The 16,019-nt window shown below is 43.7% G+C and overlaps 1 protein-coding gene across 3 annotated transcripts; it reads right to left on the reverse strand.

The window, feature by feature from the left end:
- Positions 1-1,314: 1,314 nt before the first annotated feature.
- ZDHHC4 (zDHHC palmitoyltransferase 4) lies at positions 1,315-16,015 on the reverse strand. Of its 3 annotated transcripts, none has more exons than XM_040455838.1 (8): positions 15,626-16,015; positions 15,333-15,518; positions 14,643-14,766; positions 13,775-13,848; positions 13,126-13,304; positions 10,979-11,104; positions 9,192-9,409; positions 1,315-1,674 (listed from the first exon to the last, which is right to left on the reverse strand). In XM_040455838.1, exons 3-8 carry the CDS (start codon positions 14,757-14,759, stop codon positions 1,384-1,386), a joined length of 1,005 nt encoding a protein of 334 aa, XP_040311772.1. In that variant the 5' UTR covers positions 14,760-14,766; positions 15,333-15,518; positions 15,626-16,015; the 3' UTR covers positions 1,315-1,383. The 3 variants fall into 3 exon arrangements, with proteins under 3 accessions (XP_040311772.1, XP_040311771.1, XP_040311773.1); XM_040455837.1 differs by having other exon boundaries at positions 9,165-9,409; XM_040455839.1 differs by lacking the exons at positions 14,643-14,766; positions 15,333-15,518; positions 15,626-16,015 and adding an exon at positions 14,258-14,482 and having other exon boundaries at positions 9,165-9,409.
- Between the last annotated feature and the right edge of the window lie 4 nt (positions 16,016-16,019).

A 16,019-nucleotide genomic window follows, 5' to 3' on the forward strand; every position in this document is an offset into this window, starting at 1 on the left:
ACTCTCGGGAGGGCGCCACCTGGCGGCTCGGCCGGCCCGCGCGGAGGTACGCCCCGCCCCTCAGGCCCCGCCCCCGGGCCCCGCGACCGCCTGTGGGTCCTGCGGGGGCTCGCTGGGCCGCCGCACCCGCCACTGAACGCTCATTGGACTTTGCGCTCCACTCGCCCGCGCGCAAAACGAGAAGTTCCCCTTGCTTCCTCTGCGCGGCGCTCAAAGCCTATTGGATTGGATTTGACCGCGCTTTCCCACCTGTAAGGTAGGCTGGTGTGCTGAGCCGTTGCTCAGGCCTTGGCAGTTCATTGTAAAGATTACGTCTACTCCGGAACTCTTGGCGCTGCAGTGACAAATGATGCCCCCTTACCCCTGGCCTCCAGCTTCTAGTCCCGAGTCCTCTTCCCCAGTCCCCTCTTCCCAATCCCCAATCCTGAGCAGCCTGGCCATGGGAATCTTAGGTATTCTGCTCCTGAAAACCCTCCCCTCCAAAACCCCCTCAGCACTTTCTATGAAACTCTTACGCATTCGTCTCTTTGCACTGAATTAACGGGACAGTGGAGGGGTGGGGGGTGATAGTTTGGAATTTTAAAAATAGGGCAGAGGTGGCTCAGTCGGTTAAGCTTGGAACTTCGGCTCAGGTCATGATCTCACCGCTGGTCGCTTCATGCCCCGCCTCTGGCTCTGTGTTGACAGATCAGGGCCTGGAGCCTGCTTAGAATTGTGTCTCCCTCGCTCTCTGCCCCTCCCCCACTTGCACTCGCTCTCCTTCTGTCTCTTTCTCAAAAATAAACATTAAAAAAAAAAATTTTGTTTTAATAGGTCAGAAAAGACTTGAACGTGGCCACAAGAGGCCAGTGAAGGGCAGGGGACCACCAGCACAGGAATGGGCCTTATGTAAAAGGCCCATGCTGACCCAAGGGAGGGCCTGGGTGAGGGGTGCTGGATATGGTTAAGGAGATAAAAAGCCAAGGCCTTTCCCTAGGAGGGATGGGAAGGGTGCAGCCTGGCACAACCCCAGGTCACTGGAACTCTCCCGCACATGTGGGGACACAGCCAAGGCCCCTCCTGTCAGAAGTCTGAGGTCTGGAGTCTAGAGCGGGAGACCAAGGTTAGCAGAGCTGAGTGAATAGAGGATAGGCAAGGGGGTTTCTACCACAGGGTCCAGCACAGCACCTGTAAGGATTAGGCACCCAATAAACACGAGTTTTCTCGTCCCTTCCTTAACTACTTGAAGCCAATTTATAAACATGCAGCAGAAGCCAAAAGAGAAAAAAACAAAAAAACAAAACACCCCAAAATGAAGAAACACCACACTGATACTTAAAAGTACAAATAAAGACGTACAAATAAATGTATACTATATTTAAACAGCAGTAACACTTCTCATTCTTAGTTCATCTTCTCAGCACAATGTGCAGCAGCAGGTAGGAAGATCTCTCCAAGGTTGCTCCAAAGCCCATGGGAATGAATGTTCCGGTAGACCTGGGGCTCTGCTGATGGGGGCCGGGCCACGTGGGGACAATGGTGGCACCAGGCCCGGTCACCTCTGTACCACTCATTAGTGGTCTGGTTGGTGGCAGCCAGGTACAAAGTGAAGCACAGGTAGCCCCCCAGGAGGAAGCTCAGCATCACAACAAAACCCAGCATGAAGACGATCCTTGGCAAGGTCAGGAACAGGTACTGGGGGCAGAGAAGGAACAGCACGTTAGGCAGCCACGCTGTGACACAAGTAAGGGCCAGCACCCACCAGCCCTGGCCTCGTCTGCAGACACGTGACAGCTGCCGCCCCAGCTCACCCACCTGTACACACACCTGACCCACTGAACACAAAACAGAACCATAAATGGCTCTGACAAACAGCCCCAGAAGCAGTCCTAGCATGCAGGAGTTTACTATGGGATAAATGGAATGTGCACACCGAAGGAAAAGGAAAAGGATACTAGGAGATGTGACTATGCCCGTCAGCTACTTGTAAGACAAAGAAATAAATACACATCTTCTTTCATGCATCACAATATAAATCCAGACGGACACAGGAGACCAATCTCTCTCTCAACACAATATGGCCAAAGAAACACACGTACGAGAGTATTCACTGTAGTGATTTTCACAGCCCCTCTTCCGAAAAGAGGAAGTCCAGTCGTGAGAAAGAGTAAAATCTTGGGGTAATGATACTATGGTATAATAAGGAGCCGGTACAAATGAGGCCAATTTTTACATACTGATTCGGAAAAGACATTGGCAAAATATTGCCGGATAAGAAAGACAAGAGGCAAGGATCCACATGGGATCATATTCTTATAAGAAACAAAAACACACTCCATGAAGGTGGGTAATATCGACAACCACAGGAAAAAAGCCTGAATGTACACACCAAACTACAAAAGAGGTGGCCTCTAGGCAGTGAGCTGTTGGGAAGGGCAGGGTATAACCCCCAGTTTTCATTTTTTTTTAAAGATGCTTTAAATTTCATGTGTTTCCCCCCAGCTTTATTGAGACAGAATTGACATGACATTGTGAAAGTTTAAGGTGCACAACGTCACGTATAGCAAATGATCACAACAAGGTTAGTTGTTTCAACTACAAGTTTGTGCCTTTGAGCCCTTTCCCCCTCTTCTCCCCCTTTTCATTTTAAGCACTTCTGGACTGCTTGAATTTTGAGAAGTTATTTTTTAGAATAAAGAAAATGAATTCTGACAGTGTTCAGTATCTTTGAAAGGCAAGAGTAAGAGAGGCAGGTGCATCAAAACTCTTCACAGGAGGGACCTTCTAACGAAGTCACAAAGAAAAGAGATTCGATGACAAAGGATGTCTAAATTTTTTTTATAGGATTTTTTTTATACAGAAGAGGATACACAACAGAAAACAAATACAAGAATGAACTATCATTATTATATGATCTCAAATCTAAAGTAATTCTAGTATAATAAAGGACATAATTCACAAAAAAAGATATACAAATGACTGCCAAACAAGGAAAGTAATCAAAAGTAATAAAGAAATATAATTCTTTAAAAGGGTACAACATGTATTCCTACCAACATAGAAGCACCTGCCACCACTGGGCATCCTCAATGTCCACCCTGACACAACAAAGTGAATACCTGCCAATCACTCTAAGCACAAGGCAGGCTCTGTGCTAGAAGCACAGAGCCCGACGCGGGGCTCGATCTCACAAACCACGAGATCATGACCTAAGACAAAACCAAGAGTTGGACACTCAACCAATAAGCCACCCAGGCGCCCCTAAGCACAAAGGTGTTTTTTTTTTTTTTTTTAATTAAAAACATATATATATATTTTAATATTTATTTTTGAGAGAGACAGAGAGAGAGAGAGAGAGAGACAGAATGTGAGCAGGGGAGGGGCATTGAGAGAGGGAGACACAGAATCCGAAGCAGGCTCCAGCCTCTGAGCTGCCAGCACAGAGCCCGACGTGGGGCTCAAACCCACAAACCGCGAGGTCATGACCTGAGCCGAAGTCAGATGCTTAACTGACTGAGCCACCCAGGAGCCTCACCTAACCACAGTGTTTTAAAAAACAATTTGACGATATATATTAAAATCAAAAGATTTATTTATAAATGTTAATAATCTTTGACTCAGGGCCACCTGGGTGACTCAGTCAGTTAAGCGTCTGACTTCGGTTCAGGTCATGACCTCGCGGTTTGTGGGTTTGAGCCCCACGTCGGGCTCTGTGCTGACAGCTCAGGGGCTGGAGCCTGTTTCGGATTCTGTGTCTCCCTCTCTCTCTCTCTCCCCTCCTCCCCCGCTCATGCTCTGTCTCTCTCTTTCAAAAATAAGTAAATGTTAAAAAAAAATAATAATCTTTGACTCAGTACATATACTTTTTGGAAGCTATCCTACAGAAAGTCCTAAATACAAAAACAAAACCACATACACTGATTACCTACCATAAAGGGGAAAATGTACTTCACCAATGGAGAGAGCTGGTGGGCACCACCTTAAGCAACAGATCAAGTTAAGTGTCACTGACCCTGTGTTCCACCTGATGGGATGCAACATGAAATACATACTTCTACCTAGAAAGCATTTTTGCCAAAAACATTTAACCTGAATCTGATCAGGTCTCTAGAACTAACTTCCAGTTCACATTAATATTAAGGAACAGAGAAAAATTAGTTGACACAAGTAGGAAAAAGACAAATTTAGACCAAGGGACATTCTAAAAGACTACTAAACTACTAAATGTCAACTTCATGAAAAAAAGGAGAGGCATTATTTTAGACTATGAGACTAAAAAGATATGACATTCAAATGCAATGTGTTAACTACAAGGTGGATTCTGCTTCAAGGAGGCAAAAGAGCTTTATAAAAGACATATTTGAAACAATGGGGAAATTTAAATATGGACTAGATTATATATTACATATTTACTATATATTCTATATTTATTACATATATTTATTATTACTTTTCCTTGGTGAGATAACAGAATTGTAGTTATGTTGGAGGTTGACATTCTATAAAAATGCATGTTCCGGGGCGCCTGGGTGGCGCAGTCGGTTAAGCGTCCGACTTCAGCCAGGTCATGATCTCGCGGTCCGTGAGTTCGGGCCCCGCGTCGGGCTCTGGGCTGATGGCTCAGAGCCTGGAGCCTGTTTCCGATTCTGTGTCTCCCTCTCTCTCTCTGCCCCTCCCCTGTTCATGCTCTGTCTCTCTCTGTCCCAAAAATAAATAAACGTTGAAAAAAAAAAATTAAAAAAAAAAAAATGCATGTTCCAGGGGCATCTAGGCGGCTCAGTCAGTTGAGTGTCTCTTGATTTCAGCTCAGGTTACGATCCCAGGGTCGTGGGATCAAGTTCTGCACTGAGTGTGCAGCCTGCTTAGAATTCTTTCTCTGTCTGTCTCTCTCTCCCTCTGCTCCTCTCCCCTGCTCCTGCTCTCTAAAATAAAAAAAAAAAGAAAAAAAAGAAAAATTAAAAAGAATAAAAAAAATTTTTTAAATGCGTGTTCAAGTACTTAGGGGTGAAGCAACATAGTGTCTCCAGTTTATGTCTAATAATACAGAAAAATACAAGGGGCACCCAGGTGGCTCAGTCAGTTGGGCGATGACTTTGACCCTGGTCATGATCTTGCAGTTCATGGGTTCGAGCCCTGCATCGGGCTCTGTGCTGACAGCTCAGAGACTGGAGCCTGCTTTGGATTCTCTGTCTCCCTCTCTCTCTGCCTATCCCCCCCTCACACTCTGTCCTCTCTCTCTCTCTCAAAATAAATAAATAAACATTAAAAATTGTTAAAAAAGAAAGAAAGAAAAATACACAAAGAACAGATTAAAATGTTAATTTTTAAATCTAGGTGGAAAGTATACAGGTAACTTTTCAGTATGTTTGGACACTTACATAAATGAAAAAAACTGAAACAAAAACTACTCAAGGATAAAACAACAAATCACTACACACCTATCAGAATGGCTAAAATGAAACACAGTGATAACATGAAATGCTGGAAAGAATGCAGAGAAACCAGTCATTCCTCCATCACTGGTGAGAATGTAAAACGGTATATTTTACTCTGGTATATTACTCTGGAAAAGAGTATGGTGGTCCTTTTCAAAACCTAAAATGGACTTATCAACCCGACAATCACAGTGAAGAGGTATCATGCAGGAACTTGTAAATGGGAATGTTCAACACAACGTTATTAGTTAATAGCTAAAACCCAGAAACTACAGAGATGTCCTTCAAAGGCTAAATGGTTAAGCAAAGCATGGTCCACCCATACTGTGGAATACTATACAGCAGCAAAAAGGAAGGAACCCTAAATACATGCAACCATTTGCATGGATCTCAAGGAAACTGCACTGAGTGAAGAAACCAATCTCTAAAAGATTGGATGTGATTCCATTTATGTAGCAATCATGAAATAACATACTAATAGAGATGGAGAACAGAGTAGCAGTGGCAGGTATGCAGGATGAGGCTGTGGCGATAAGGAGTAACATGAGGGAGTCTGTGGTGATGGACACAACATGCGGACTATAGTGGTGGTTATGCAGGCACACACATGCGACAGATTACACAGATCCACACAGACACACAGACACACACACACACACACACACACACACACACACACACAACAATGAACACATATGTAACTGGTGAAATCTGAATCAGCTCTGCGGATTGTGCCAATGTCAACTGCTTGGTTTTGGCATTGGGCTGTGGTTGCCTAGGGATGCTGGCATGGGGGGAGGGGCTGGCAGTGGGGGGCAGGCTTAAGAGCGCATAGGCTTCCTGTAGGTTTCTTTGTAACCTCCTGTAAATCACAGTTATTTCAAAATAAATTTAAAAAAATACTAGCTTTTACTGTGCATTTTATCATATTAAGACAGTCTCCTTCCATTTCTATTTTCTGAGTGCTTTTATTAGAATGGGTGTTGAATTTTGTGAAACACTTTTCAGTATCAAGAGAAATAACCATGTGGGCCATCTAGGTGGCTCAGCTGGTTAAGTGTCTTGACTTCAGCTCAGGTCATGATCTCATTGTTCATGAGTTTGAGCCCTACATCAGGCTCTGTGCTGACAGCTCGGAGCCTGGAGCCTGCTTCGGATTCTATGTCTCCCTCTCTCTCTGCCCCTCCCCAACTCACGCTGTATGTCTCTCCCTCTCAACTATAAATAAACATTTAAAAAAAAGAGAGACAGGGAAATGACCGTGCTATTGTTCTTTATATTTAATAATGCCGAATAAAATACTAATCAATTTCCTAACATTGAACCAACCTTGCATTTATGGAATACATTCCACTTTTTCATTTTCTTTGAACAAAAGGAAAAAAAAACAAGAAGAATTAACCAGTCACCTAAAACAGTGACTGCTCACAAGCTACTTCCCATAAATGCAGTAGAAATCTTTTGGCCATCAAATGAGTTTTTATAAGAACCCTACATTACTGTAAATTAATTTTTGACAAAATGCCAAAACAATTCAATGAGCAAAAAAACAGTCTTCTCAAAAAAAAACATGCTGGGACAACTGGATACCCGCATACTAAAAGTATGAAGTTGGAACCCTACCCTACGGCATGTGCAAAACTTAACTCAAAATGACCAGAGGCCTAACCTGTAAGAGCTAAAACTACAAAAACACTTAGAAGAATATGTAAGTGTAAATAAATCTTCATGACCTTGGATTAGGCGATGGATTCCTACATATGACACCAAAAAGCACAAGCAATAAAAGAAAAAAATCAACTTAAAATCCAAATGTAAAACTTTTGTATTTCAGAGAAAACTATCAAAAACACGAAGACAACCCATAGAATCGGAGAAATCATTGCAAATCGTATATCTGATAAGAGTCAAGTGTACAGAATATAAAAAGGATTCTTAACAACACAAGAATGAAAGACAACTCAATTTAAAGATGAGCCTCTCAGGGCGCCTGGGTGGCTCAGTTAATTGGGCATCAGACTTCAGCTCAGGTCATGGTCCCACTGCTTGTGAGTTTGGGCCCCGCATTGGGTTCTGTGCTGACGGTTTGCAGCTTGGAGCCAGGAGCCTGCTTTGGATTCTGTCTCCGTCTCTCTGCCCCTCCCCAACTCAAGCTCTGTCTCTCTGTCTCTCTCTCTCTAATATGAAAAAGAAAATAAAAAAAAAAAAAGATGAGCGTCTCCTCTAAATCTTCTCGTCCAAAGAAGATATACAAATGGCCAATAAGCACACAAAAAGTTGCTCAACATCGTGAAGTCATCAGGGAAATGCAAATCAAACTGCAGTAAGGTATCGCTTCATGCCTGTGACGAGGCCTATGATCAAAAAGACAATAACAAGTGTAGGCGAGGATGTATGAAGGTGGAACCCTCACACGTTGCTGGTGGAAATGTAAAATGGTCAAGATACTTTGAAAACAGGCTGGCAGTTCCTCAAATGATTACAAACAGAGCTACCATATGATCCAGCAGTTCTACTCCTGGGTGGAACTCAAGAGACATGAAAACACAAAAACTTGTACACAGATGTTCAAAGCAGCATTATTCAAAAATAACCAAAAAGTGAAAACACTCAAATGTCCATAACTGATACATAAATAAAATGTGGTATGTCCACACAATGGAGTATTATTCAGCCATAAAAAGGAGTGAAATACTGATTCATGCAACAACATGGATGAACCATGGACACACCATGCTAAACAAAGAAGCCAGCCCAAAAGGCAGACTGTGTGTTATGTGAAATGTCCAGAAAAGACAACTCCATAAAGACAGAAGGCAGATTAGTGGTTGCCAGGGTCCAGGGAAGAGGACAAAAAGGAATGACTTCTAATAGGTAAGAGTTTCTTTTTGGGGTGATGCAACGTTCTGAAATTAGATGGTGGTGGTCGTTACACAACTCTGAACCACTGCACTATATAGTTTAAAAGGATGAATTTTGGGGCACCTGGTGGCTCAGCTGATGGTGCGTCTGGCTCTTGATTTCAGCTCAGGTCACAATCTCACTGTTCATGAGATCAAGCCCCATGTTGGGCTCTGTGCTGACAGCACTGAGCCTGCTTGGGATTCTCTCTCTCCCTCTCTCTTTGCCCCTCCACTGCTTGTGCTCTCTCTCTCTCTCTTAAAATAAATAAACATGAAAAATAAGATAAAATTAAAATAAAAAAATAAAATAAAACAAAACAAAACAAAATAATGAATTTTAGGGGCACCTGGCTGGCTCCATTGGAAGAGCAAGCAACTCTTGATATCAGGGTTGTGAGTTCAAGCCCCACACTGGGCATAGAGATTACTTAAACAAACAAACAAACAAAAAAAACCCCTTAAAACAAAAAGGATAAATTTTACAGTATATGTACTGTTATCAACTAAAAAAATTATATATTCTTTTTTTTTTTTAATTTTTTAAGTTTATTATTTTGAGAAAGAGACAGAGCCGGGGGTGGGGGGGGAAGAGGGAGAATTCCAAGCAGGCTCCACGACAGTGCAGAGCCTGATGCTGGACTTGAACTCACAAATTGTGAGATTATGACCTGAGTGGGAACCAAGAGTCAGACGCTTAACCAACTGAGCCACCTGGGCACCCCATGTTCATTTTTTAAAAAGGAATGGCTTCATCTCTTGACTGGGAAAATAAATATCCTTTTTCCAATGTTGAATCCTAAAGTCAGAAACGTACATCCCACAACATAACTCCGTGAATATTAATTACCTGAATAAGAAAGACAATGTCAATAACCTGCAAGTGTCCAAGGTCATCAACGTAAGTCTCCAGATAGAAGTCCGACACCACCACCAACTGGATCAGAAACACGGTGCTCACAACGGCCATGGTGGCAGCTGAGGCCGTCAACGTCAAGAGGTAGATGAGGAAGTACCTGGCGTTCCAGGCCCCGATACAGTTGTTCACCCAAACACAGTGATGGTCAAAACGGTGCACACACCTGTTACACACACCTGCACAGAAAAGGGAAAATCACAGCCCTGAGTTAGTCCTTGAAGAAACAGGAGACCATGCACACCTTTGAAATTTTTACAAACTGACTCCTGGCAGATGTTGGAGGAAATGGCGACTGCCATCACCAGGCTATTAGAAGTGCAGGGTCTAGTACAGTAGCTGCGAGCCACAGAGGGGTACTGAGCACTTAAAATGTGGCCATGAGGAAAACCTGAAAGAATACTGTTTATTTTGCTAAATTTAGAGTTGTTTTTCCATTTATGCAATGCTCCTTTAAGTTCAATATCAGCAATGCTGAGATGACATAAGGGTTAGTGAATTTACTTAACTTGCACAGACTTAACTTTTAAACTGATGGGGTTTTTTTAATGTTTACTTTATTTTTGAGACAGAGAGAAGGAATGTGAGTGGAGGAGGGGCAGAGAGAGAGGGAGACACAGAATCTGAAGCAGGCTCCAGGTTCTGAGCTGTCAGCACAGAGCCTGACACGGGGCCCAAACTCACGAACTGTGAGATCATGACCTGAGCCGAAGTCAGACACTTAACCGACTGAGCCATCCAGGTGCCCCAAACCAATGCCTTGAAGTTAAATTAATTCTTCTTATAGAGATGAATCATTACGTGACTATTAAAAGAAAATGATTATGTTATGGAAAAAACTTGTAAGAATTTCTAGAGTAACTTGGGTACGTGAATCTGCTCTTCCAACTGCAAATTTTATGAAATTTAAATAAAGGTCAAGAATTTCCTATGAAAATTTATTGTCTCAATTGAGATGTGCTGTAAATGGAAAATATATACCAAATTTCAAAGACTTAGTATGAAAAGGAGAATATAAACTAACCCATGAATGATTTTTACAACTGACTACATGTTAAAATGGTGTTTTAGGGGCACCTGGGTGGCTCAGTGAGTTGAGCGTCTGACTCCTGATGTCATCTCAGGTCATGATCTCACAGTTCGTGAGCTCAAGCTCCACAGTGGGCTCTGTGCTGCCAATGTGAAGCCTGCTTGGGATTCTCTCTCTCCCTCTCTGCTCCTCCCCCATTCACTCTCTCGCTCAAAATAAATAAACTTAAAAAAAAAAGCTCTTACCTAAACCATGATATTTTAAATAGGTTACGTTAAATAAATACATAATTAAATTTAACGTTGCCTCATCTTACTTTTGTAATGTGGCTACTAGGAAATTTAAATCACACATGTAGCTCACATTATATTTTTTGGGCAGCACTAGTCTAGAATCTTGGCTACTCCCCAGAAGAGTAGGCTCTGCCAGCACTGAAATCTGCAAACACAGCATCCCACAGAAGTCCTGTTGGGCAACACGCCCCGCCGCGTGGCACAGGATGGGCTGTTATGCCTGGGGCTGAGTTGCCCACTATGTAAGAATATCGAGACCTCACCTCCAGTCATCTGAAGGAACCCCTATCTGGCCTCTACAAGCAGAGGCTGCCCATGCCTGGGAGACAAATGGCCTTGCTTTAGATTTCTGGAACCTTCCCTTACTGACAAAGCCCACGTCTGTTGTACAAAGGTAGAGAGGGAGCAACCAAAGCCAAACCTACGGCAGTGCTTGGATCGCGCTGGTTTCCTCACATTGCAAGTGAAGCACTTCATATTCTTTGGGAACATCACTTCATCGAATTCATAAACTTGAAGTAACGAAAACTCGTTAGCCTTTGTTATAGTGCCTGAAAAAAGGACAAATGTCAGTTTTGAGCAATATGGTAGACTGGACATTCACAAAATCTGTCCTGACAAAGTGCAACTAAAACTTATATATTTAATATTCTAAATAACTCACTTTAAATAAAGCTTTGGGGCACCTGAGTGGCTCAGTCGGTTAAGCACCTGACTTTTGATTTCAGCTCAGGTCATGATCTCACAGTTCATAGATTGTGGACAGTGGGATCGTGGATCCCACTGTGGAGCTCTGCATTGACAGGGTGGAGCCTGCTTGGGATTCTCTTTCTCCCTCTCTCTCTCTGCCCATCCTCTGCTCGCTCTCTCTCACGATAAATAAACTTAAATTTTTTTTTAAATAAATGGCTTTATTGAGATACAACTCACAAGCCCCATTCGCCAATTTAAAGTGCACAATTCAACATATTTTAGTACATTCACAGAGTTATGCAACCATCACCACAACCAATTTTAGAATGTTTTTATCACTTCAAAAAGAAACCCGTTAGCAGCCACTCCACATTTGTCTCTAATCCCAGCCCCTGGCAATCACTAATCTACTTTCTGTCTCTATGCATTTGCCTTTTTTGGATATTTCATATGAATGGAATCATACAATTTGTGGTCTTTTGTATCTGGCTTTTTTTTAAGTTTTATTTTATTTATCTTGCAACAGAGAGTGCGTGCGCACACATATGCAGGGGAGGGGCAGAGACAGAGAGAGAGAGAGAGGGAGAGAGAGAATCCTAGGCAGGCTCCACACTGTCAGCGCAGAGTGCCACGCGGGGCTCGAACTCATGAACTGTGAGATCATGACCTGAGCTGAAATCAAGAGTCAGACCTTAACCGTCTGAGCCACCCTGGCGCCCCTCTGGCTTCTTTCATTTAGCACAGTTTTTCAAGGTTCATCTATGTTCTAACACATGTCACTCCCTCATTCCTTCCTGTTGCTGAATACTGTCCCGTCGAATAGGCACACCGCAGTTTACCTGTTCATCAGCTGTCGGACCCTTGGTGCTTCAAGGATAGAAAGGCTTAAAAGGAAAGGCATGGAGGGGCGCCTGGGAGGCTCAGTCAGTTAAACATCCAATTTCAGCTCAGGTCATGATCTCCCAGTCCATGAGTTTGAGCCCCGCCTCGGGCTCTGTGCTGACAGCTCAGAGGCTGGAGCCTGCTTCGGACTCTGTGTCTCCCTCTCTCTCTGCCCCTCCCCCGCTCATGCTCTGTCTCTCTCTGTCTCTCTCAAAAATAAACAAACATTTAAAAAAAAAAGTAAAGACATGGAAAAAAGATACCAAGCAAATATCAATCCAAAAAAGTGTAATAATATTAACATCACACAAAAGAGAACTGAAAGCAAAGAGCGTTACTAGTGACAAAGAGGCTAATTATACTTTGAAAAAAGATTCAATGGAAAGAGAATACCAATTCTTAACTTGAATGCATATAATACAAACATACACATAACCATGATATACGTATACACACACACTATAAGTAAATAAGTAAAGCAAAAATTGCAAGGAGAAATCTCAAATCTACCATCAGAATGAGATAACATGCCTCTCTCGATAATTGATCACACAAAAATATTAGTATGAATATAAAAGACTTGAACATAATTTAAAAACTTGATCTAATGGACTTATATGCTGTCTGTGCCTAAGAACAAGAAAACATACTCTTCCAAGCACACACAGATCATTTACAAAAACAACACGTGACCGCCATAATGCAAATTATCAATAAAATGTTTAAAAGAAACTGTGTCATAGGGATCACAAACTCTCTATATAACACAATTATTAGTGAAGAGATCAAAAAATAAACTAAAAGAGTATATGGAAAATTTTAAGCTGTTCTAAATAACCCACAGGTCAAAGAAGAAATAACTTAGAAAACAATCACAACCGAAAGATCATGAGACCACTATGTATCAACTCTTTTGCAAAGTCCTCAGACGGATCACTGGTCTGTAGCATGGTAAGACCGAGGGCTGCCGGTCTCTGTAGTGAGAGCCTCAACTTACCAGGGTTGCTTACGCAGCTGAGCGTGAAAAACACCAGGTTTATAACCAGCAGCAGGTAGGGCAGGAGAAGGTAATGCAGGGAGAACCCCAGCTCCTGACAGTAGCCAAATACTTCCCAGGTGTATTCAGCATAAACCATCCCTTGCAAGAGGAGGTGCAGCATAATGAAGGTGTGGTTTCTGAAAGGAAGTAGACACGTGGCTAGTTTTACAGGGCCTTGTCCATGAAGAAACCATGTAATACTTAAGTTAACCCAGGGCCAACCACTTCCTTTGGGCTTGGGATAACAGCAAGAATTACATAACAATGCGACACAGTTCTCACAGTGCCTAGCAATAGCAAGCATTCAATATTTGTTATCCGTTACGATTATCATCTTTGCTGGGAAGTGAGGTATCAGGATAGATTTCTTTTTACAGAAATGCATGTCAGTATATCCCCACTGTTTAAATATTTCTGTCAAAACTCCAAAAATAAAAGGCAGGTTATTTATGAGCAGAGGTCCTGAACCAGGACTCTTGATCCTTCCAGCCTCCTTCCCCATACCACAGCTGGAAACCAACAAGAAACTTCCTGAAGCTACAGGACAGCAACAGTTAGCAATCAAAACAGAAGAGAAGATAGTATGTAATCTGTGAAATATAAATACCGTGTGTGGAAGAGGTAATGAAGCACTTTTCGCATAGCTCTCTGAAGGCATTCTGGAATTATACAGGAAATTACCTAAAATAAAAGGATTCAGTTTCATTTCTCACCCCCCCCCCCCCACTCCCAAACAAATTAGATGCTTCCCGGTCAGCCATCAATACTGGTGATCTTGTGTTTCTGCACATGGGCAGAGAAGAGATTTAAGAGAGAATAAAAAGGAGGGCTTCACTCAGCTGGTCTGCCTTTGATGCCAGCTCCTCCTTTTTCACCCCAGCACCAAAGAAAGCACCATGTCGGGGTCTTCAGGCAAAGGGAGGTGAGCAGAGGGACTGGACTAGGTAATGCCAATGTGAATTCCACTCCCTTCCCTGCCTTGGGTTCAATCTCAGATTCCAGAGTCCACACCTGCAGTCACTGGGCATTAGCCCAGGTCCCTCCCAAGTGAACCCCCTTGCCAAAGGCCACTGACCCCAACTTTGCTCACTTGGATTCCTAAAGGAGTGTGGGCAGCTGATGCTCAGCTCTCTCCTCATACAGCCCCCAGTTCCACTCATCAGACCCCTCCAGGCAGACATTGCTCACATCCATGCCCAATCACGGGCATCAAATCCAGAGAAAAATAGCCAACCTCGAGAATGTGATCTTCTCTCAAAAAACATCACAAGGTTACTTCAAAAGTAACAAAAAACAAAACCCACAAAAAAAAAAAAACAAAAAAAACAGAGACTTTCAGATACACCATAACTGCCATAAATGAAAGAAGTGAACAAATGAATAAAAATGACATCTGTGTTTTGTTCCATCAGGGAACCGGTGAGCCTTTTAGATGTGGTAGTCACAATCCAGTGGTCTCCAAGCATCGTGGTTACCTGGGCTCCTCCTCTGACCAGGCCTCTCAGGTAATGGGTTTTTGAGCAGATGCATATCGTAACAACACCCATCAGCACCAGAGCCAGGTAGAACAAGAAGAGAACCAGGAAGTCCATCCTGGGGCTACAAAGAAACAAAAAAAGTGTGACTACAACTGAGGGATAAAATCTATGGTGCACATTCTCAGACATCAACTCCCTAAACAAAATTCATCAGCCCTTGAGCACACACTGCCTCGCACTAGGGCCTCCCAGATGGTCCTGAGTTCTTCTGCTTAGGGAGTTTTCTAATCAAACCACTGTGATGTCTTTAGGGCACCTCCCGCCTGCAAATTCCAAAATAAAACCGGGGGAGATATGCCAAATGCATACACCTTCCCTCCCACCAGCAACAAATCATCTTTGTACTTCCTTAAACACTCACATAGACATTGATACAGAACATACCCCAAATAATCTGCTGACAACATTACTGGAACAAGCAAACCCCAGAGGCAGTCAGGGACCCACACCCACAGCAATCAGGGATCACCCACAGGGGCCAGAGTCAACACACAGGTCTGTATTAACTGGAAATGGTTATTTTGGGTCTTAGCAAGTATGATTTGGAGCTGGACTTCCAACTGAGATCAGCAAACTACAAACTCTTCACGAGGTAAGACAGAGGAAACAAAGAGCAGCAATTCTCACGTGATTCAGGGTCCCCAGCCTACATATTTCTGGTTTGGATCATTTTCAATCGGCAGCTCGGGCATTCCTCCTCCCAACATTCACGGAGAATCCAAACGGCATCCCGTCCTGTGCAGCGGCGCGCGCCCGGTGCAACAGGTGGCACCCAGAGCTGCCGGAGGCATGGTTCTAGAAGGCTGGATCTGGCTGCAGAGACATCGATAAAACACTCACATAATAAAACAGGGTGGGAGTCAGGAGCGGCAGAAATTGTGGAAAATAATTTGAAAGTCGGGGGATATTGTGTTACCTACCGCAGGGTGAAAGGGGTTATACGACTTCAGGAGGAAAAGCTTAATTGGGAAGAATAAGGCAGGAGCCTTGGATCCCCGTTCCTATCCCTAATTCCTGAGGTGCCCACGCTGCCCACCGAACAGAAAGGCTTTCCCAGGCTACGGTCCCGGCGGGCGGACGAGGCCAGAGCTTTCCCCGGGGGCCGGAACCCTGGGTGGGGGGCGGGGTGCAGAAGGCTCGGCGGGCATACGGTGGGTGCCTGAGCACCCGGCGGGGCGGAAAGGCGGGTCAGCCTGGGTGTCAAAAAACCCCTGAGAGGCGGCCTTAGCGCCTAGATCGGCCAACCGCCAGCCGTACCGAGCCGGCGCCGTCAGGGCGCCTCTCTAGACTTCCGTCGGACCTGTGACGTTAGCA

Source organism: Herpailurus yagouaroundi, unplaced genomic scaffold, assembly GCF_014898765.1.
Source record: "Herpailurus yagouaroundi ecotype Mexico unplaced genomic scaffold, PumYag 216, whole genome shotgun sequence".
In the NCBI taxonomy this organism is placed as follows: Eukaryota; Metazoa; Chordata; class Mammalia; order Carnivora; family Felidae; genus Herpailurus; species Herpailurus yagouaroundi.

What these genes read in the sequence shown, in the direction of transcription:
- ZDHHC4 (XM_040455837.1), bottom strand. Translation starts at nt 14,759, where the DNA reads ATGGACTTCCTGGTTCTCTTCTTGTTCTACCTGGCTCTGGTGCTGATG. An exon ending in TGGTCAGAGGAGGAGCCCAG is followed by an intron (nt 13,849 to 14,642) that starts GTAACCACGATG and finishes CTTTTATTTTAG; the next exon opens with GTAATTTCCTGTATAATTCC. An exon ending in ACATTGTCTTTCTTATTCAG is followed by an intron (nt 1,675 to 9,164) that starts GTAATTAATATT and finishes CTCTGCCCCCAG; the next exon opens with TACCTGTTCCTGACCTTGCC.